This window comes from Mirounga leonina, unplaced genomic scaffold (assembly GCF_011800145.1).
Source record: "Mirounga leonina isolate KUSES-001 unplaced genomic scaffold, KU_Mleo_1.0 Mir_115, whole genome shotgun sequence".
Classification (NCBI taxonomy): Eukaryota; Metazoa; Chordata; class Mammalia; order Carnivora; family Phocidae; genus Mirounga; species Mirounga leonina.
This window is the reverse complement of record NW_023270268.1, coordinates 44278639-44300369: the sequence shown is the minus strand read 5'-3', so window position 1 is coordinate 44300369 and position 21731 is coordinate 44278639. Positions and strand designations below refer to the sequence as shown.

General features: G+C 37.4%; 1 protein-coding gene and 1 pseudogene across 6 annotated transcripts in view; one reads left to right on the top strand and one right to left on the bottom strand.

The window, feature by feature from the left end:
- RNF13 (ring finger protein 13) overlaps positions 1-21731 on the bottom strand; it is a 155531-nt gene that overhangs the window by 85002 nt on the left and 48798 nt on the right. For 4 of the 6 annotated variants that reach the window (XM_034996867.1, XM_034996876.1, XM_034996858.1 and 1 more), the window contains exon 4: positions 4855-4980. The exons of 1 other annotated variant lie outside the window; for it this stretch is intronic. In XM_034996867.1, the coding sequence (XP_034852758.1) occupies positions 4855-4980 (126 nt within the window). Of the gene's footprint in view, positions 1-4854; positions 4981-10790; positions 10826-11454; positions 12132-21731 lie in introns of those variants that run through there. One more of the 6 variants, XM_034996893.1, reaches the window with a different exon arrangement.
- LOC117999040 lies at positions 1312-2011 on the top strand (annotated as a pseudogene).

The window sequence follows — 21731 nt, the reverse complement described above, 5'->3', positions numbered from 1 at the left end:
TTTAAAAAAGATTTTATTTATTTATTTGACAGAGACACAGCGAGAGAGGGAACACAAGCAGGGGGAGTAGGGCAGGGAGAAGCAGGCTCCCCGGGGAGCAGGGAGCCCGATGCGGGATTCGATACCAGGACCCTGGGATCATGACCCGAACCGAAGGCAGATACTTAATGACTGAGCCACCCAGGCGCCCCAAGAGCTATTTATTTTCAATTCAGAAAAGTACTATAACATACATTCTAAGTGATTAGGTTATAACATACCTAATAAAAAACTATATCTAATCATCAATTTGGAAGCCCAGAAAATACAGGCATAGGTTTTTGATCTGAAGATTATAGCTAACAAAGCTAACAGCCTATCAACCAATGACTACCCTTGGAAAAAGAAATGCTCTTTGGGATAAGATTCCAGTTGTTTTTCCAGTAACTATGATAAATTTATCCTTATTTCATACTACCTTGATAGGTGATCCATACTTCTTGTGTATTCATGAAACTTATATTTTATACATTACATGCTGGCATGACTGAACTGTCCTTTATAAACCACAATAGAAATTTCACACTCAACTGTCACTGAGTTATTGCATCATAGTGTGACTTATCAGTTAATAATTTAGTTTCTGAAAGGTCCATGTGATGGTGAGTTGTATGTGTCAACTAGGCTAGGCTAAGAGATTCCAGAGAGCTGGTAAAGCAGTATTTTGGAGTGTGTCTGTGAAGGGGTTTCTGAAAGAGATCAGCATTTGATTCAATAGACTAAGTAAAAAAACATCTACCACTCTTATCAATGTGGGTGGGCATCATCCAATTTGTTGAGGGCCCAAATAGATGTAAAGGTAAAGGGAAGACAAATTCCCTCTCTCTTGCTGATATCCACCTGTCCTGCCCTCAGACATCAAAGCTCTTGGTTCTTGGACCTTTTGACTCCAAACCATTAGCTCCCTTGGTTCTGAGGCCTTGGGACTCACACTGAATTATACCACTGGCCCTCCTGGTTCTCCAGCTTGCAAACAGCAGATTATGAGAAACTTCTAGGCCTAATAGAAGTAAGCATCTTTGCCATCTTTATTCTTACTCTATTTTACACCACTGTTAAGAAGTGTAAAACATCAATGGCTATTACCTGCTGCTTACTTACTGTGTGCAAGGCACCGTTTGATAAGCATTTAACATTGATTTATTTCATTTGACCCTCATAACAATTCTATGATATAGGGAACATAACAATTCCTATTTTACAGATAAAGAAATTGAGGCACACAGAGGTAAAATAACTTTCCTGAGATCACACGGCTAATAAACAATAAAAATGGGATTCAGTTTAGTCAGACAGACCAGAGACACTTTTGGAAGCAACAGCATGATAGCTGCCCAAGGAGAATCCCAAGTCCAATTCATACTTGTATTGGTTGGCGATAGTGGTACTAGAAAAACTATGTTTGTGAAACATCATCTGACTGGTGAACTTGAGAAGTACATAGCCGCCTTGGGTGTTGAGGTCCATCCCCTTGTGTTCCATACCAACAGAGGACCTATTAAGTTCAATGTATGGGATACGGCTGGTCAGAAGAAACTTGGTGGGCTGAGGGATGGTTATTACATCCAGGCCCAGTGTGCCATTATAATGTTTGATGTAACATCAAGGGTTACTTACAAGAATGTGCCTGACACAGAGATCTGGGACAAGTACGTGAGAACATCCCCATAGTGCTGTGTGACAACAAAGTAGATGTTAAGAACAGGAAAGTTAAGGCAAAATCTATTGTCTTCCACTGAAAGAAGAACCTTTAGTACTATGACATTTCTGCCAAAAAAGTAACTACAACTTTGGAAAGCCCTTCTTGTGGTCTGCTAGAAAACTAACTGGAGACCCTAACCTGGAGTTTGTTGCCATGGCTGCTCTTGCCCCACCAGAGGCTGTTAGGGACCGAGCTTTGGCAACACAGTATAAGCATGATCTAGAGGTTGCTTAGGCAACTGCTCGCCTGGATGAGGATGATGACCTGTGAGAAAGTGCAGTGTGAAAAAGTCTAGTTTGTTTGTTTTTTTGTTTGTTTTGTTTTTAAGATTTATTTATTTGAGAGAGAGAGAGAGTGGGAGAGAGTATGGGGGGGGGCACAGAGGGAGAGAGAGAAAATCTGGAGCAGACCTTACACTGAACAAGAAACCTGACATGGGGCTTGATCTCTGAGATCATAACTTGAGCCAAAACCAAGAATTGGATGCTTAACTGACTGTGCCACCCAGGTGCCCCCAAAAGTCCAGCATGCTTGCCACTTTATTATATAGCTGAGCAGGACTTGTGCTTAATCTTTGGGATGCTGAAGGAGATGAATGGGTTTCAAAGTGAATGTGGCTGTTTAAAAAGTACCTTCATTTTTTGGATGCATATTTGGCTGTTTTGGAATGCAACTGTTTCCTTCCTGAGTTTCAAATAAAAGACTGCTATAGTCACATCACAATATCCAGTGGTAAAATCTAATTTGTCGCTGTCATTCCCTTTCCTTTTAGTTTAGAATCAGAATAAAGCTGTATTTCAAATGAAAAAAAAAAAGGGGGATTCAAAAGTATGCAGTATGTAGTATTCCAGACCTTAATTAAAATTAATGTGTCTTCCCTGTAAACTGAAGTCTCATATTTTTAACATAACTGAGGCAAGACAGAAACTATTAGGAAAAACATGAGTAAGGAATCTTTAGCCTTAAATGGCTACTCTGTTGTTTATTTGTGAAGGAAAGATAGCAGAGTTTAAAAACATGTACAACAGAGTGGAACCTTATTCATTAAAACTGTATCTACATGGTGAGGTATAACGAGAAAACTTCTAACATTTTTCTTTCTAAGATGAGAATCCTAACATTTTTACATGTACATGTTTTTTAAAAATGCATTATACACATAAGTAGAAGGTTACTACTATACTACATAGCTTGATTTAACAAACCTTTATTGCTCTTCTACTATGCACCATGATACAAATTAAGTAATAACTATAATTAAAACATGAACTCTAAACACAGCTCACAAGTGAAATATATATATAATAAATAATAATAATGTGATAAAGGGTAAAGGAGATATTTACAAAGTGGAAGAGTGGCAAATTGAGCTGGAATGATTCATTCTATCAGGGCAGAAAAAAAGTTAGATAATATCCTCAGCTAGCACTTAAATGTCATCTTGGACAGAGATCTTGGACAGAGGAAATAGTATATACAAAGGCACAAAGGTATAGTCAGCATTGTTACAACAAGTCGAGAGACTTCAAGGAGGTGGAATGGCTGCAGCATAAAATTCAAGGCAGGAAATAGGAAGAGATGAGCTGGAGTGCAGCTAATCATAAAACTCTATTAGAAGCACTCAGACTCATGATGAGGATCCACTAAAGGGACAAGAGGACTAATAAGCCTACCTATTCATTCCAGAGTTGTGTTTTCACCATCAAAAATAAACATTCAATGACAGTATTTCCTTAAATTTTGCAGTGACCTACCTTCCATCCCCAATGAAGAAAGTTATTAAAAAAAAAAAAAGTATTGTAGTTTCTAGTTAATAAAGACTAGACTGAGCCAAAAATTACATAGCATAATAATGCAATAAACCTTAGAATCAGCAAATTTTAGTTTACTTTTAATTTCTTAGCAGCAAGAAATTAATGAAATATTACAATAATGTTTCCTTTTTGTTGAAACAATCTGCAATTATTACAGTTTAGTTCTGGATCAAATCTTAAAATGGCTTAAATTCAAATTACTATAAAAAAGACATAATTCTGAAGAGCAGGAAATCTACATTTGACTTCAAGCTCTAATTTATTTCCCATTTAAAGGCAACTAAGAGTTTAGATTTGGAAATGATATAAAACAGTAACAACACCTATCATTTACAAAGTGCTCTACATTTCTAAACCCTTTTTCAGTTATTATTTTATTCCTTTAATAAGTTTATTATGGAAGTGTCAATTCTTTCATGAAATGCAAGGAGCAGAGACAAAAATTCAGGCACAACAGGGGTCTGTTCCTACTGAACAAATCATCTAAGATCAAGCTATGTCAAGTCCATGAAGTAATATCCCATGTCTATTCTCTAAGATACATGCAAGAAACTACATGACACTCAGGTCTGAGGTAGTTCAGTAAAAGTAACATCAAGGCTTATTTTATACAGGCCTCAATGTGGCTCTTCGGCCAAGACCATCCAAAACTATTTTTGTAAAGACAGTATTAAAAGTATCAAAAAACCACACCTTTAGAACAGCACTGATGATAGTGAGGGAGGTCCTATGGCAAACTTTGTTTTACTCTCTGACCTAACCCACACCAGGAGACAAACTTTGTACAGGTGACAGAGTTAGCTTATTGCAAAAGAGAAATCCCAATGTCAACATAAATATAAATATATGTGTAGTATTGGTCATGGAAGAGTAAAGGCATAAAACTAAGGTTCATGTTTCCATTCGTAGATTAGATCAAGCAATATTCTACTATTAAACCACAGTTCAAGATTCCCAACAACCACCTGAAAATTTTTAGAACGAAGAGCAATCATTTTTATCCTTGTCAATTTGTTTACAATCTTGTAGAAACTAGGAACCATGCGAGCTGTCCTCCTTTTTGTACTGGCTGCTAAAAGCTTAGAGTCAATTTTGTAGCAGATGAATAAAACTTAAATAAACCTGCTCCTCTCTTGCTTGCCTTCACCAACTTCCCATTTTCCTTTCGTCCTCACCTTCTTTTTTTAATCTGGATGAACTGTATAAACCTTCTTAAAGCCTTTCTGAAACAAGGGAGAATTTAAGGTAGATAAACTAAAAAAAGTTAAAAAAAAAAAAAAGGAAAAAAGCAAACATTACCTTTACATCAAAATTACAATCAAGTCTTCTAATTAACACGATGAAAGTGCCAGATGAATTATCTTTTAGTGGTGGAGGCACTATGGGTTCACAGGCATTCTCCGGTTTTGAGTTAATCAAAAAACCCTGAAAAAGAATTGGCAAGAAGTTTTTTTTCTCCGTTAAACTCAAAAAATCAATTCAACTTACTTCTACATCTTTTAAATTTGCTTCATGTATTTTGCATTATGCTAGATGAATTATCTGGGAGCTATGACAGTTCCTAGCCTCCAAATGCTCACAATCCCAGGACTTCTAAAGTAGTATTTGATTTCGTAAGCACTTAGTTTTTTAAAGTTCATTCCAATTCTCCCATTAAAGTTTGGTTGTTGTTGTTGTTGTTTTTTTTAATCACACATAAGCCCATCACCCCAAAGACAAACCACTGTTAACATGTTGGTATATTTTCCAATGATCACTGGCATTTCTAAACCAAGTAAATACTTTTTTAAAATTAACTTTTACATTTCTTTCATGTTATCAAACAATGAAAATGCACATTTCTAGGTATTTGTTCTATAGAAATATCAGCCTGAGTATATAAAGATATATATAGAAAGATATTCCCTGCTACATTGTTTTTAATAGCAAAAGCTGGAAATCATGCACATCAATACGGCAGCCATTTAAAAAAACATTCAATAGGGCGCCTGTGTGGCTCAGTCCGTTAAGCATCCGCCTTCGGCTCAGGTCATGATCCCAGGGTCCTGGGATCAAGTCCCACGTTGGGCTCCCTGCTCAGCCGGGAGCTTGCTTCTCCCAATCCTCTCTGCCTTCTACTCGTGCTTGCTCTCTCTCCCTAGTGCCCTCTCTCTCTAATAAATGAAATCTTAAAAAAAAAAAAAACAGAAAAATGGAGCCATTAAAAAGAATGAGGTAAATCCATACACTCTAAATTAAAAAGATATCCATAAAATAACTATTAATTTAAAAAGTTAAATCAAGTCGCTTTCCCAGAAATACAGGATGGTTTGACATCAGAAAATATATTACATAAAATGTTAATTAACAGAAAAAAAAGTTACATTTACAGATTAGAAAAGAAAATTCAAATGACTATCTCAACAGATGTAAAACACTGAATACATAAAAAGATCACCAAATTCAGTTAATTTGTAAGAAGTGAACAATTAAAGCTATGACACAGTGCCTTTTTTTTTTTTTTAAGATTTTATTTATTTATTTGGCAGAGAGAGACACAGCGAGAGAGGGAACACAAGCAGGAGGAGTGAGAGAGGGAGAAGCAGGCTTCCCGCCGAGCAGGGAGCCCGATGCGGGGCTCGATCCCAGGATCCTGGGACCATGACCTGAGCCGAAGGCAGCCGCTTAATGACTGAGCCACCCAGGTACCCCGACACAGTGCCTTAACAATAGTCCTCCTATATGGTATGTGAATTGGTCACACCAACCACCTATCCACAGGATATGGCAATTTCTCCTGCCTTAAGCTGCACTGATTGGCTTGTAATGGGAAATGCTTTTGCATGTTTCAGGAATAAAATGCAGCATATCTTCATTTATTTATAAAATAGATCCCCTTGATTCTATAAAGCACTTGGTTTTTATTTTGCAGAGAAACAGAACTGTGGTTATCCTTCCAACAATGAATATTTGCTTCAATCCATGTTAAATTCATACCCTGCTGCCTTTTCTATGCCTTTCTGCACAAACACTTTTTGCTTTAGTGACAAATCACACAGTGCAATTCTTTTCAAGATACTTGTAACAGCAATTAAACTCAACCCATATAGTACCAACAAGGAATATAACTCAACTGAAGTGAAAATAATATGAACAGCTATGGCTTAATTTCCCATGTCTGGCGAAGTCAACTCCATTGTAATTGCCACCTAGTGGAGAGCAACTGAAAGACACATCCCAATTTCAGGTATGTTAAAACACAGGGTAATAAAATAAATGCATTGTAGCATCAATTAATTTATGGTATGTACAGATACAAAAAAAGATCTACAAGTGAAACTGGAAAAGGGGTTTTGCTTTTTAATAACTGTTTTGTTATATCTGTTATGACAAATGTGTATTATTTTTAAACATAATATTTACAAAAGTCAAACGTAAGCTAAAAGTCCAAAAAACAATCTAGTTGCATTAACAGAAAACTGAATGAAGTCTTAAAAAAAACAGTTCTTAAGTTATTAAATATCATCTTTCCTGCAGACTATGCTAAAAGAATAACTTTCTAAATCAACTTACTAAATCTTATCCTTCCCGGAGATGTGAGTCACTTAAAACTAAGTGCAAGAAGGGGGCGCCTGGGTGGCTCAGTTGGTTAAGCAACTGCCTTCGGCTCAGGTCATGATCCTGGAGTCCCTGGATTGAGTCCCACATCGGGCTCCCTGCTCGGCAGGGAGTCTGCTTCTCCCTCTGACCCTCCTCCCTCTCATGCTCTCTGTCTCTCATTCTCTCTCTCGCAAATAAATAAAATCTTAAAAAAAAAATAAAAAAAAAAACAAAAACTAAGTGCAAGCTTACTTTGTATCATCTACAAAGTCTACGAGGTAGTGTAATGGGCTTTGTCAATTAATTTGGCACAACTCCCTGGTCCCTTGAATAAGAATGGCCAAGGAGGTGCTACCTTAAGCCCCATCCACATGCCTACTATCACCTCTCAGAGCCAATCTCTTCTTATTGAAAGGATGCTTACTCTGTAATCAAAGATCCTCATCTCAACCTTCTGACAGGGGCACTTTATGCCAACATGTAGGAAGCCCAAGAAAACTACCAAGGCCTAGGAGACTTAAACTAGATGCCCATCTATCCTCTCTTCGTTGTTGTAATTCTCTGATGTTTAAACAAGAATGCTGGACAAAAATAATGCATGCAGACTGGCACCTCAATATCATCAAATGTATAATGCAACAGGCCTACAATATATAAATATGTCAATTTCTTTTGAAAGCTTTTGTGACTATACATAAAGCAAAGTACACAAAATATAATTTTCCAGCTTGATGAATTTTCACAAACTGAACACACCTGTATCTGGAAATAGAACATTAACAGTACTCCGGAAGTTCCCTTCATCCTCCCTGCCAGTCACTATTCCTCAAACCCCATCCCTAATGTCACTACACAGACTTCTAACAGCTTCATTTTGCCTAATTTTACATTTGACATAAACAAAACCATATAGCATAGTAAATGACCTTTTAGACTTCTCTCTCTCAATGCTGTATTTGTGAGATTCAGCCCTACTGTTGAGCAACTGTACTTGGCGGATCTTTCACTGCCATTTCTATATAGTATTACATTGTGTGACTATGCCAAAATTTATTCTACTGTTGATGAGCATTAGGGTAATTTCTAGTTTAGGAGCTATTACAAATAGTGCTGCTATAAACATTCCATGGACATTAACACATGTACACATCTGTTAAATATATACATAAAAGTAGAACCATAGGCTATCAAACTGGATCATAGGGTATCAAGCTTTAGTAAACACTGCCAAGCTTTCCAAAGTAGTTTGGGTTACCACTTTTTAACTGCAAAATGACCTAAACATAAAAATCATACTGAATATAATTTTGCTTTAATGCTTCAGAAGGTATTTAGAACTACAATATTTCACTAATTTCAGTATTTCAATAAACATTATGGAAAAATTACTTTCGTTGATAAATTACACTGGTTAATAAGTGCACAAGTAGGTAGATAATTTGATAAAGTGGTTTTGTTTAAAAGATTGTTTCAGGCTGAAAAGAGCTTTAACCTTCCTCCCCTTCAGTCTGCACTAAATGTTAAACTATATAAATAGTAAAATTAAGAGCCTGGGTGGCTCAGTCGGTTAAGTGGCTGCCTTCAGCTCAGGTCATGATCTCGGGGACCTGGGATGGAGCCCTGCATCTGGCTCCCTGCTGAGCAGGGAGTCTGCTTCTCCCTCTCCCTCTGTTGCTCCCCCTGCTTGTGCGCACTCTCTCTGTCAAGTAAATAAATAAAATCTTTAAAAAAAAATAGTAAAATTAAAAAAAGTATATGCAGTTATAATGTCAACAAAAATGTTGAAAGCAAGGCAGCAGTACATCTTTCCCTTTGTAAGAGTATAAAAGTTAAAAGCAGAACAAGAGAGACAGAGAGGGGTGAGTTATTTTGTTAGTATCTGAGGTTGTAAATTAACTAGTTAATTGCAGTAACAGCAAGGAGTTAACATTCGTGGAGCCATGGCACTCAACGCTCTGTGTTGGGCACTATGCTCTTTCAATGTTCTAATTCAGTTAATCTATGCAATAACCCAAGGAGGTAACTACTATTATTATCCTTATTTTGAAGATGAGGAAACTAAATCTCAAAAAGGTTAGGTAACTTGCCCAAGGTTACACAGGAGGCATGCAATCCCAGGAAGTCTGACTCCAGAATCTATGTTCTCAACCACTATGCTATACTACTTTCCATAAGATGACAAAACAAAATAAAACCCAACTAGGTAAAAACCAAAATGGGCAACAAAAACAAGAATGAACATTTACAAAAATGAAAAAGCCAAAATGTTAGTCTAAATGGCAATTAAGGCTGATTGCAAAATCTGATATAAGTATTTCAAACAACGAAGATATCAAAGGAAACTTTGTCATAATTTTTACATTCAAACATAGACCAGAGTTACACTGATCAGACTTTATTAGCTAACATTTTCCTTATGTGAGACAGATGGATTTATTTATATCAACAACTTTCTACGATTTTAAAAATATCCACTGCTCTTTTCCCTAATTTTTTATCAGATCATTCTGACAAAATTTACCCATAATTTTCACATACAGGACACATTTAATTCCTTTTTCACAAATAGCTGGAAATTATGCTCTTCTTATACAGTAAAATGTCCTTTAACCACTACTCATGTTACTTTAAGTTCCTTTAACACTATGCTCTGAATACACTGGTCTCATTTCCTAAGAGCTCTTTGTAAGAGGATTAATAAGATTGAGTTCTTTCCAATATTAATTATTTGGCTAAGGACTAACAGATCCAGTAAGAGAAAACAAAGTATAAACAACATGTAGTACAACTGTACACAACAGAGTAAATCAAACTATGGGAGGCAGTAACAGAAAAAGTGGCATTTGACTTGGTTCTTAAGCTGTACAATATTTTAATTTGGGGCCAAAACTCGAACATACTACTATAAATGATCTGACCAATATAACAACAGATAGCCAGGATTGGATCCTGGAATACAAGGTTATTAGTGGAAAAACCTGTGAAATCTGAAAGAAGTCTGTACTTTATTGTATAAATTTTAATTTCTTAGATTTGATAAAGGCACCATGGTTATATAAAATGTTAACATTAAAAGAAACTGAGTAGGGGCATCTGGGTGGTTCAGATGGTTAAGTGTCCGCCTTCGGCTCGGTCATGATCCCAGGGTCCTAGGATCGAGCCCCACATCTGGCTCCTGGCTTGGCGGGGAGCCTGCTTCTCCCTCTCCCTCTGCCTCTCCCCTGCTCATGCTCTCTCTATCTCTGTGTCTCAAATGAATAAATAAAATCTTAAAAAAAAAATTAAAATAAAAAAAAGAAACTGAGTAAAGAGTATATGGAAACTCTCTGTACTATTTTTTTAGCCTTTCTATGTCTAAATTTATTTCAAAAAAATTTTTTAAATAAATCAAACACATCAACAACAAGAAGGTAACAATAGGAACTATCACTCTTTAACCTGCTCTTGACTGTACACTTCTTTTAATGCACTGTAACTGATGTATTGATGTTTCTGGCAAACACATTGCAGTTTTTTTTTTAACAAATTTTTGACAGATGCTGCTACTAAGCTATTTTTCCCCTTTTTTCAGTACCTATCTTTTAGGACTCAAGGGCAAAACATTAGTATTTTAACCATTCCAAGCTTCATGCCATTTGCAAATTTAATAGTCATACCTTCCATGTCTTTCTGCACATCACTGAGGAAAGCACTGAATAAGACAGAAATTTGAGGGTTATATAATAATTAAAGGTCAAGCCTTTAAATTATAAGAAAAGGTTGTTTAAAAAAAACAAATGCACAAATCTAGATATTACATTTGTGGCATTTTTTAAATCACTAACCGATTATCTTTCATCTCAAAGTTACATCTCCCCTTGTATACTGTCAGAATTCTCCTCAGTAACCTTTTTTGGTTATATATTTTACCATTGGGTTAGATTTTAGGTCTTAAAAATATCTGATTAAAAGATGTCAAAAAATATAATAAGCCCATAAATAACTGAAAACATTAAATACTTAAAAGTGCTAAGTCAGTAAATACTACTTAGACCAACTATATAATTTTTAAAACATATTATTTCTGAAAAAGTTCAAAAAGCATTAAAAACAAAATTTGGTTCATATTAATAGTCTAGGAATGTCAAACCTTAAAAAAGAAGTCCCAGACTACTATATGTATTAATTGCACTGAGATTAAAAACAAAAAAAGAGAAAGCATAAAAATTTATACAATGTCAATACACAGTTCTAAAATCACCCATCTTGAGAATTTACTCCAATAAGAATTTTTGAGTGATTTATTTTAAAAAGATTTGATAATTAGCATGTATCAATTACCTACTAAGATGCTAAGATTACTTCTACTTCCCAGCCATGACCGAGTAACAGGGACTAGTTTTATCCTCTTGGTTTAAATAACTAGAAAATTAAACAGAGTATGAAATGTCAGCTTTCAAAGAATGGATAACAGCACAAGACAGCAATTGCTGAGAAGAAAGAAATAAATTCAATGAGCCCTGCAAATACCTCAGCTCACTGCCTGGAGAAATTCCAAGCCTCAGAACAGGGCAGGAGAACCCAGAGTCCCGTGGTCTCAGTGAGTTGAGGAGACAGAGTTCAGAGTATGGAGAGGCCAAGGCAGCTAAGGTTTTCTGGGACACCATATTGGGAATAAGGGAGCTACAAAGAGAGAACTCTAGATACATGCAGGTGTCCACTCAAGTCCTTGGCTGAGTAATAATCTGCATTTTGTGGGAGGGAGCTACCAAAAGTGAGAATGAAAGGAGTAAGCAGAACAACCCCTGGAGTCTACACAGGGCTGGGAATTGTTGTATTCTTAATGGCCACAGTGGGAAAACTTTCTAATACAGAACACCAAATAGAGTCCTCAGGAAACTACTGCCTCAGAAATGGGCCAAAGGAGCCCTAAACATTTGAAGTGAATGAAAATAAAAACACAACTTACCAAAACTTGTGAGACACAACTAACATAGTACTTACAGCACTAAATATTTATATTAGAAAAGAGGAAAAGGTCCTCCATATTCATCTAAAGAAACTAGAAAAAATGGGGGAAAGCAAACAAAACCTAAAATAAGAGCAAGAAATAATAAATAACAGCTATGTTCCTTACCCTAATGCTTTGGATATGTATTACTATAGACAAGTGGACAGACTTAAAGAAGTTGAATAACTCGCCCAGTGATAGCACCATAATTTGAAGCCTAGTAACACTGACCCCAAAGCCAATGTTCTTCCCATTTTAGCACAGTACTCATCTCCACAAATATAGGGATTAAACCAGCACTAAGTTTCAGGTTTCCCTATTCTCAGCCTAGCACTCTAATAATTTTATCATTGTGCTAATATAATCACCACCTTTATGGCAAAAGTTCACATGCACTTATTATTAAAATTATTAGCAGTCTAAGTCACCTTTTTTTCTTCCCCCTCTTATACCTTTCTATTATCCTATTAATCCCATCTTTCATTGTATTACGTAGAAGTTTGATACGTGGTTTATAGACAACTGGTTTTTCGACTCATTTGTGGCTGTTGAAGTTAACTATCATAACTAAATTGAAGTCCTAGAACACACAGACAGCTTTATGCTCACAAATGAGGATCAGAAATCACAGGCATTATCATCCCCGTTTTAGAGAAGAAAATACTTAAGCTTCAAAGAAGATAACACACCCAAGATTCAGCTGCTAATTGATGGTGCTGTGAGTCACAATGACTCAAAAACTCCTAAATGAGACATATAAAACAAGCTAGACATAAAGGTGTAAAGGTGACCCCAAGATGTTGGTATATCTCCAATATATTTCCTACTTGTCAGATAGCAAAATAAATCCTAAAGTTGGAATTTTTATCCTCAAGTTTTTTTCCACAGAGCTTCTGAGGGCAAGCAGAAAACAGATGGCATAAATCACCCTAAAAACAGCAAACATCAGGCTACCAGATTCTTAAATATGGTTTTTCTTTTTTTTTTTAGATTTTATTTATTTATTTGACACACAGAGAGACAGCGAGAGAGGGAACACAAGCAAGGGGAGTGGGAGAGGGAGAAGCAGGCTTCCCGCTGAGCAGGGAGCCTGATGCGGGACTCAATCCCAGGATGCTGGGATCATGACCTGAGCCGAAGGCAGACGCTTAATGACTGAGCCACCCAGGCGCCCCTTAAATATGGTTTTTCATGCTCACTGAAGAACACTAATGAAACCCTGAGATGGCAAACTGCTCAATATATTTATGGACATTTTGGTTATTTCCTACTTCATAATTTATTCCCAACAGGTCAACCTGAAACATTAATTGCCACATTTTGATTGTTTTATATATTTTTTAAGATTTTTTATTTATTTATTTGACAGAGAGACACAGCTAGAGAGGGAACACAAGCAGGAGGAGTGGGAGAGGGAGAAGCAGACTCCCCGCTGAGCAGGGAGCCCGATGCGGGGCTTGATCCCAGGATCCTGGGATCATGACCTGAGCCGAAGGCAGACGCTTAACGACTGAGCCACCCAGGTGCCCCTATTCTTTGTTTTATTGATACACTGGTTCATTGAACAAATTTGCTAAATCCCTACTATAACTCAGGTACTCCCAGAGATAAAGATTCTGCCTTCAAGAAATTTACATTCTATGCCAGACACTGTAGTATAACAGAAATGAGTATGATAAAGTATCTGTTGCTTATGGAGACCTCTAGTGTAACATTCTCCTTCCTGGTTTTACATTTATCAACTTTTCAATTTGTAAATTCTGAATATAGATCTTATATCTATTCATACTGGTAAAATCGCTCAGACAGGACTGAGAAAATACTCCCACAAAATTGCAATCATTTTGAGTACACGTACTTACCCAATATTTAATATAAAAACTGAGAAGCTACCAACTATAAATCATATAAGTAAGTCTCAAATTAGAAGTCCTCTTAATGTCCAAACAGTATCTCTATAAAAGCAGAGGATATAGGGGCACTCCGCATCGGGCTCCCTGCTCAGCCAGGAGCCTGCTTCTCCCTCTCCAACTCCCCCTGCTTGTGTTCCCTCTCTAGCTGTCTCTCTCTGTCAAAAACTAAAAAAAAAAAAAAAAAAAAAAAAAAAGGCAGACAATATAGAAGAATATTCTTATTATCAAAGAGATTATTTTAAAAGACTAGGAGGGCGCCTGGGTGGCTCAGTTGGTTAAGCGACTGCCTTCGGCTCAGGTCATGATCCTGGAGTCCCAGGATCGAGTCCCGCATCGGGCTCCCTGCTCAGCGGGGAGCCTGCTTCTCCCTCTGACCCTGCCCCCTCTCATGTGCTCTATGTCTCTCTCATTCTCTGTGTCTCAAATAAATAAATAAAATCTTTAAAAAAAAATTTAAAAAATTAAAAAATAAATAAATAAATAAAAGACTAGGAGAAACTGTTCCTTCAAAACAACTGCTCTGTTAAACCAAGAATGATAGTTATTAGGTTGATGAGAAATTTATGCTAAAGGAGAGCTAAAGTAAGAAAATCAAAAGTTTGTGGCATTTGAGCCACAACCCACTTCCCCGACACCATTAGGTCAGTCAGATGGAAGCTCCACTCTGGACTGCAGTGGCGAAGACCACAGGGCTCCTTTTCCCCTCAGCTCCAGTTAAGGAATATGGTATCTCAGCAGGAAGGGAAGGTCACCACCATTTGTCCATCCTCTCCAGCTCTAAACTGCAAAGGCTAAATCCTGGTGAATATGGCAAAGTACACAAAACCAAGAACACTGGGGCCCTGGTCACCTTCACCCTAGCTCACCTTCAGGACAAAGGATCCATGCTGAGAGGGGCAAACAGTAGATCAGAGACAACTATCTCCAACCAGCACACTGCACATAAAGCAGGGAGTCACCAAAAATGAAAATGTGGTTTGTGCTAGGCAATCATTCAAGAGATACATAGATTTTAGTAATAAACAAGCAAGCACAGGAAACAGTAAGTAAACAGTCATTTCCTAGATTAGAAAACCAGTGAGGCTGATGCATTTTGAATGGAGCCAATTCCAGATCAATGGCTCAGAAAGTCCGCCCAGTAAGAGAGGCAGTCTGTGAGAAAAGACCTCCAAAGTTCTTCCTAAAGAAACTTACTTTATTTGAAACAGAGTGTGGGAGGGGCACGCCTGGGTGGCTCAGTAGGTTAAACGTCTACCTTCAGGTCAGGTCATGATCTCAGGGTCCTGGGATGGAGTCCCAGGTCAGGCTTCCTGCTCAGTGGGGAGTCTGTTTCTCCCTCTCCCTCTGCCCCTCACCCCGCACTCATACTCTTGCTCTTTCTCTCTCTCAAATAAATAAATCTTTAAAAAAGAAAAAGAAAGAGAAAGAGAGTGAGTGAGTGTGGGGTAAAGTTCAAACCTAAGGGCCTTTAAAAAGAGGTAAAAGAAGAAATAGAAAGGACAATTAGAAAACACCTTGAGACAAATGTAAATGAAAACACAACATACCAAAACTTAGGTGATGTAGCAAAAGTAGTGCCAAGAAAGAAATTTATAGCTATAATTGCTTACATTGAAAAAGTAAGAAATACTGCAAATCAACAACCTAACTTATACTTTTAAGAAACAAGAATAAGAAGAACTAAACCCAAAGCTAGAAGAAACAAGGGAATAATAATTATTACAGCAGAGATAAAGTGGAATTATATAAAAAAAAATTAAAAAAAAATAGAGGGGCATCTGGGTGACTCAGTTGGGTATGCATCCGACTCTAGTTTTCAGCTCAGGTCATGATCCCAGGGTCCTGGGATCCAGCCCCGTGTCAGGTTTCCTGCTCAGTGGGGAGGCTGTTTCTTCCTCTCTTTACCTCTCCCCCTGCTCGTGCTCTCACTCACTCACTCTCTCTCTCTCTCTCTCTCTCACAAATAAAGTCTTTAAAAAAAATTGGAGTGCTAGATGTGTGGTCCCAACTCTTTGCTTCTCAGAAGGAAGCTGGGAATTAGGGGTTCCCTCTTGATTGTATGATGCTGTAGTGAGGGTAGGATTTGTGGCAAGAGTAAGTCTCAGTCTTTCCTGTAAAACTATGTCAGTATTTTCTTAGTTGCTTGATTTGTAGGAATCACCTAGCTAGTTTCTGGATTTCTCTCAGAGGGAATTACTCCATGTGTAGCTGTATATTCTGTGCATTCATGGGAGGAGGGAAAATCCAGAACTTCCTATGTCAACATCTTGGTTTGGTGTCTATATTCATATCATTGTACAAGCATCACTACCATCCATCTCCAGAACTTTTTCATCTTCTCAAATTTAAACTCTGTACCCTTAAACAATGTCTCCATTTACCCTTCTTCCTACCCACTGGCAACTACCATTCTATTTTCTGTCTCTATGAACCTGATTACTTTAAGCACCTCATATAAGTGGAATCATAGGGTCCTTCTGTGTCCAGCAGGTTTCATTTTGCAAAATATCTTCAGGGTTCATTCATGTTATAACATGTATTAGAATTTCTTTTCTTTTTAAGGCAGGATGATATTCTATTGTGTGCATATACCACATTTTTTTAATCCACTAATCCACTGATGGATACTTTGGTTGTTTCTACTTTCTGGCTATTGTGAATAATGCTGTTATGAACATGGGTGTACGAATATCTGTTCAAGTTCTTGCTTTCATTTCTTTTGAGTATTCACCCAGTAGTGGGATTGCTAGACCATATAGTAATTCTATATTTAATTTTTTGATGAACTGTCATACTGTTTTCCACAGTGGTTTTTCCATTTTAAGTTCCCACAAGCTATGCACAAGAGTTCCAATTTCTTCACATCCTTGTCCATATTTATGATTTTGTTTGATTATAGTCATCCTAACATATATGCAATACAGTTTTGATTTACATTTCCCTAACGATTAGTGATGCTGAGTATCTTTTCATGAGCTTGTTGGCCATTGTTTATCTTCTTTGGAGAAATGATTGTCCAAGTCCTGTGTGCATTTTTAAATCAGGTTAACTTATTTTTATTGAATCCTAGGAGCTCTTTATATATTCTGGATATCTGATATATGATTGAAAAATATTTTCCTTCATTCCATGGGTTGTCTTTAGGGTCTTTTGCCCTTTGATGCAAAAAGTTTTTAATTCTGATGAAGTCCAATCATCTATTTTTTCTTTTGTTGCCTGTGCTTTTAATGCCCAGGAAATCATTGCCAAATCCAATGTCATGAAGCTTTTCCCTTATGTTTTCATCTAAGAGTTTTATATATTAGCTCTTACATTTAGGTCTTTGACTCAAATGTAAGGTCTTTAATTTTTTTATGTGGTATAAGGGTCCAATTTTATTCTTTTGCATGTGGTGCATGTGGATATCTTATTTTCCCAATACCATTTGTTGAAAGAACTATCCTTTCTTTGAATGGTCTTGGTACCCTTGTCAAAGTCATTTGACTTATATGTATTTATTTCTGAGCTATCTATGCTATTTTATTGGTCTTTGTGTCTGTTTATGTTAGCACCATCCTACTTTGATTACTGTAGCTTTGTAGTAAGTTTTTTGTTTTGTTTTGTTTTTTAAGAGAGAGCAAGCATGCAGTGGGTGGGGAGGAGCAGAGGGAGAGGGAGAGAGAGACTGAATCTTAAGCTGAGTGTGGAGCCCAACATGCAGGACTGGATATCACAACCCTGAGATCATGACCTGAGCTGAAATCAAGAGTCAGATGCTTTAACCAACTGAGCCACCGAGGCGCCCTGTTTTGTAGGAAGTTTTAAAATCAGGAAGTAGGAGAGCTTTGACTTTGTTCTTTTTCAATATTATTTTGACTATTAGAGGTCCCTTGAGATTCTATATAGATTATAGGATGGATTTTTCTATTTCTGCAAAAAACATCATTGGGATTTTAATAGGAATTGTATCAAATTTATAGATTGCTTTGGGCAGTACTGACATCTTAACCATATTAAGTCTATCAATCCATGATAGGATTAACATCCATAGGATGTTTGTGTCTTTTAATTTCAGCAAAGTTTGGTAGTTTTCAGGGTATAGGTCTTTTGTCACTTTGGTTAAGTTTATCTCAAATATTTTATTCTTTCTGATGCTCTCGTAAGTTGAATTGTTTTACTGATTTCCTTTTGGGATTGTTCGTTGTTAGTGTTTAGGATTGCAATTTATTTTTGCACGTTGATTTTGTATCCTGCAACTTTGCTGAATTCATTTATTAGTTCTAACAATTTTTTAGTGGAATCTGTATGGTTTTCTACATGTAAGATCATGTCATCTGCAAAGAGGTAATTTCACTTCTTCCTTTCCAATTTGAATGCCTTTTATTTCTCTTTCTTGCCTAATTGCTCTGGCCAGGATTCCCAGTACTATGATGAAAAGAAGTGGTATGGGGCACCTGGGGGGCTCAGTTGGTTAAGTGTCTAACTCTTAGTTTCGGCTCAAGTCGTGATCTAATAAGGGTCATAAGATTAAGCCCTGTGTCGGGCTCCACGTTCAGTGGAGTCTGCTTCCCCTGCTCCTCTCCCTCTGCCCCTCCCCCCACTCATGCTCTCACTCTCTCAAATCTTAAAAAAAAAAAAAAAAAAAAGTGGTGAAAGTGTGCATCCTTGTCTTATTCCTGATCTTGAAAGAAAAACTTTCAGTCTTTTGTCATTGAGTATACGTTGTTAAATGTGTTTTTTTAAATATATGCTCTTTATTATGGTGAGTCAGTTTACTTCTCTTTTTTTTTTTAGTTTGTTGGGTGTTTTTATCATGAGAGGGTATTGGATTTTATCAAATGTGTTTTCTACATGAATTGAGATGATTGTGAGATTTTTTTTTCCCTACATTCTGTTAATGTATATTATATTTATTTTCATATATTGAACCATACTCCCATTCCAGGAATAAGTCCAGTTTAGTTATGGTGTATAATACTTTTAATGTGCTGTTGAAGTTGGTTTACTAGTACTTTGTTGACGATTTTTGCTTCATTATATATAAGGGATATTGGAATGTAGTTTCTCTTGCTTGTGGGGTCTGACTTTAGTATCAGGGTAATGCTGCCATTACAGAATGTGTCAGGAAGTGCTCCTTTCTCTTCAGTTCTTTGGAAGAGTCTGAGAAGGATTGGTGTTAATTCTTCTTTAAATGTTTGGTAGACTTCATCAGTAAAGCCATTTGGTCCTTGGGATTTTATTTCCTAGGAGGTTTTTGATTATTAATTCAATTTCCTTACTAGTAATAGGTCTAATCAATTTTACTATTTCTTTATGATTCAGTCTTGGTAGGTTGTATGTTTCTAGTTATTTGTCCATTTCTTCTAGGTTATCCAATTTTTACTCTACAGTTGTTCATAGTACACTCTTATAAACCTTTACATCTGTAATATAAGTAGTAATGTTATCTTTCTTTTGTGATTTTTAGTTATTGAAGTCCTCTTAGTCAAGTTAACAGTTTGTCAGTTTTGTTGAACTTTCTGAAGAACCAACTCTAGTTGTCACTGATTTTCTCTTTTTTTTTAAAGATTTTATTTATTTAGAGGCGCTTGGGTGGCTCAGTTGGTTAAGCATCAGCCTTTGGCTCAGGTCATGATCCCGGGGTCCTGGGATCGAGCCCCGCATTGGGCTCCCTGCTCAGCAGGAAGTCTGCTTCTCCCTCTCCCACTCCCCCTGCTTGTGTTCCTGCTCTCACTATCTCTCTGTCAAATAAATAAAATCTTTAAAAAAAAATTTTTTTTATTTATTAGAGAGAGAAGAACGTATTTGAGCAGGGAGGGGCAGAGGGAGAAGGAGTGGAAGAGGGAGACAATCTCCAGCACACTCTTAAGCAGCAGACACTTAACCAACTGAGCCACCCAGGTGCCCCTAGCACTCCAATTTTTAAGGTTGCCATCCAAGGGACTAGCCCCCAAACCGCCTAGCTCTGAAAGCCAATAGGGCTTGTGTCCATGAGTCCCACACACCATAACAAAACCAGGTGCACCCAGCATGGCTACTATCTAGGACTCAATACAGAGGGCGCAGGCAAAAACACCCATCTCCCAGTCATTCCCTGGAAAAGGTTTGACTGCATGCTGTACATGAGGGTCCAACTTGTAACCAGCACACAACCGAGTGCTGATTTCAATCATCCCCAAGGCCCAAAGAGCTGGTGGGCACTTCCATTCTCCCTCTGGCTCACTCCAACAATAAAACCAAGTCTCCAGCTTCTCTCTAGAAGAAGTGTGCCCACACATCTAGCATCCCAATTTTTATGGCTGCCACATGAGGGACAGGACTAGCTCTGATAGCCACTGGGGCTTGGCATTCACAAATTCTGGAGGACCATATTCAACAAAAAAGTAGTTTTTAACAGGTGTGTAAGCACTCACTATCCACTATTCCTCCCCACCCCTAGGGCTCAGCAGAGAGGATGCAAGCAAAAATACCCATCCCTGTCTTTCCCTAGAAGGGCTATGACTGCATACTTTCCCAGGTGATGCTTGAGGTTCTGGCTTGTAACCAGCCTGAATGTGGGAACTGACTAAGATCCTCCCAGAAGCTTGACAGATCTGGTGAGCACAACCCCTGCAGTCTACCTTCAGGTCACTTGAACAGTAAAACCAGCCTCCAGCCTCTCCCTGAAAAGAGCTTGTCCACACAACTAGCACTCCAACTGCCACCCCAGGGACTAACTTCCAAATCACCTAACTCTGGGATCTGATAGTGCTTGGTATCTCCTGAGTATCCTGGAACATACAAAACAATGAAATGACTCTAACTTGGAAACACAAGCATTTCCAGTGACTACTCCTGCTAGCTCAGCACAGAGTAAATAACCAAAAACACCCACCTTCCAGTTTCTCCCTAACAGGGACTAAACTGCGTATATAATATCCTGACTTCCCAGCTGCTGCCTGAAAGTCGAGTTTTCAATTAGCATGCATTGGAGAGCCATATTAAAGTAAGTAGATGGCATTATCTGGTAACTCAAATCCACAAGAATAAAGAGAACGAGAAATAATAAATAAGAAGGCTAACATAAACCATTATAAATATATACTTATTCTCCTTTCTTCTCTCAGGTGCATTAGTAAATATAAAATTATATGAAGTAATAAAACAACGTATCATTGAGTTTATAACATATAATATACATACAAGTAATATAAAAGAGGAAACAAAGAGCTATATTGGAATCATGTTTCTATATCTCACTGAAATTGACCTAGTATTCATCTGAAGTAAATTCTAATCATTAAAGATGTATATGGTAAGCCCTAGCAACCCCCAAGAGAATAATGCAAAATAATATAGTTTAAAAAAAATCAATAATGGGGCGCCTGGGTGGCTCAGTCGGTTAAGTGACTGCCTTCAGCTCAGGTCATGATCCTGGAGTCCCGGGATCGAGTCCCGCATCGGGCTCCCTGCTCAGCGGGGGGTCTGCTTCTCCCTCTGACCCTCTTCCCTCTTGTGCTGTCTCTCGTTCTCTCTCTCAAATAAGTAAATAAAATCTTTAAAAAAAAAAAATCAATAATGAATTAAAATGATACATTAGAAAATATTAACTTACTGCAAAGGAAAGCAATAAAAGGAAAAAAACGGACATGAAACACAGAAAACAAAAAGTAAAATGGCAAATGTAAATCCAACGTCAAGAATAACATTCATGTGGGGCACCTGGGTGGCACCCA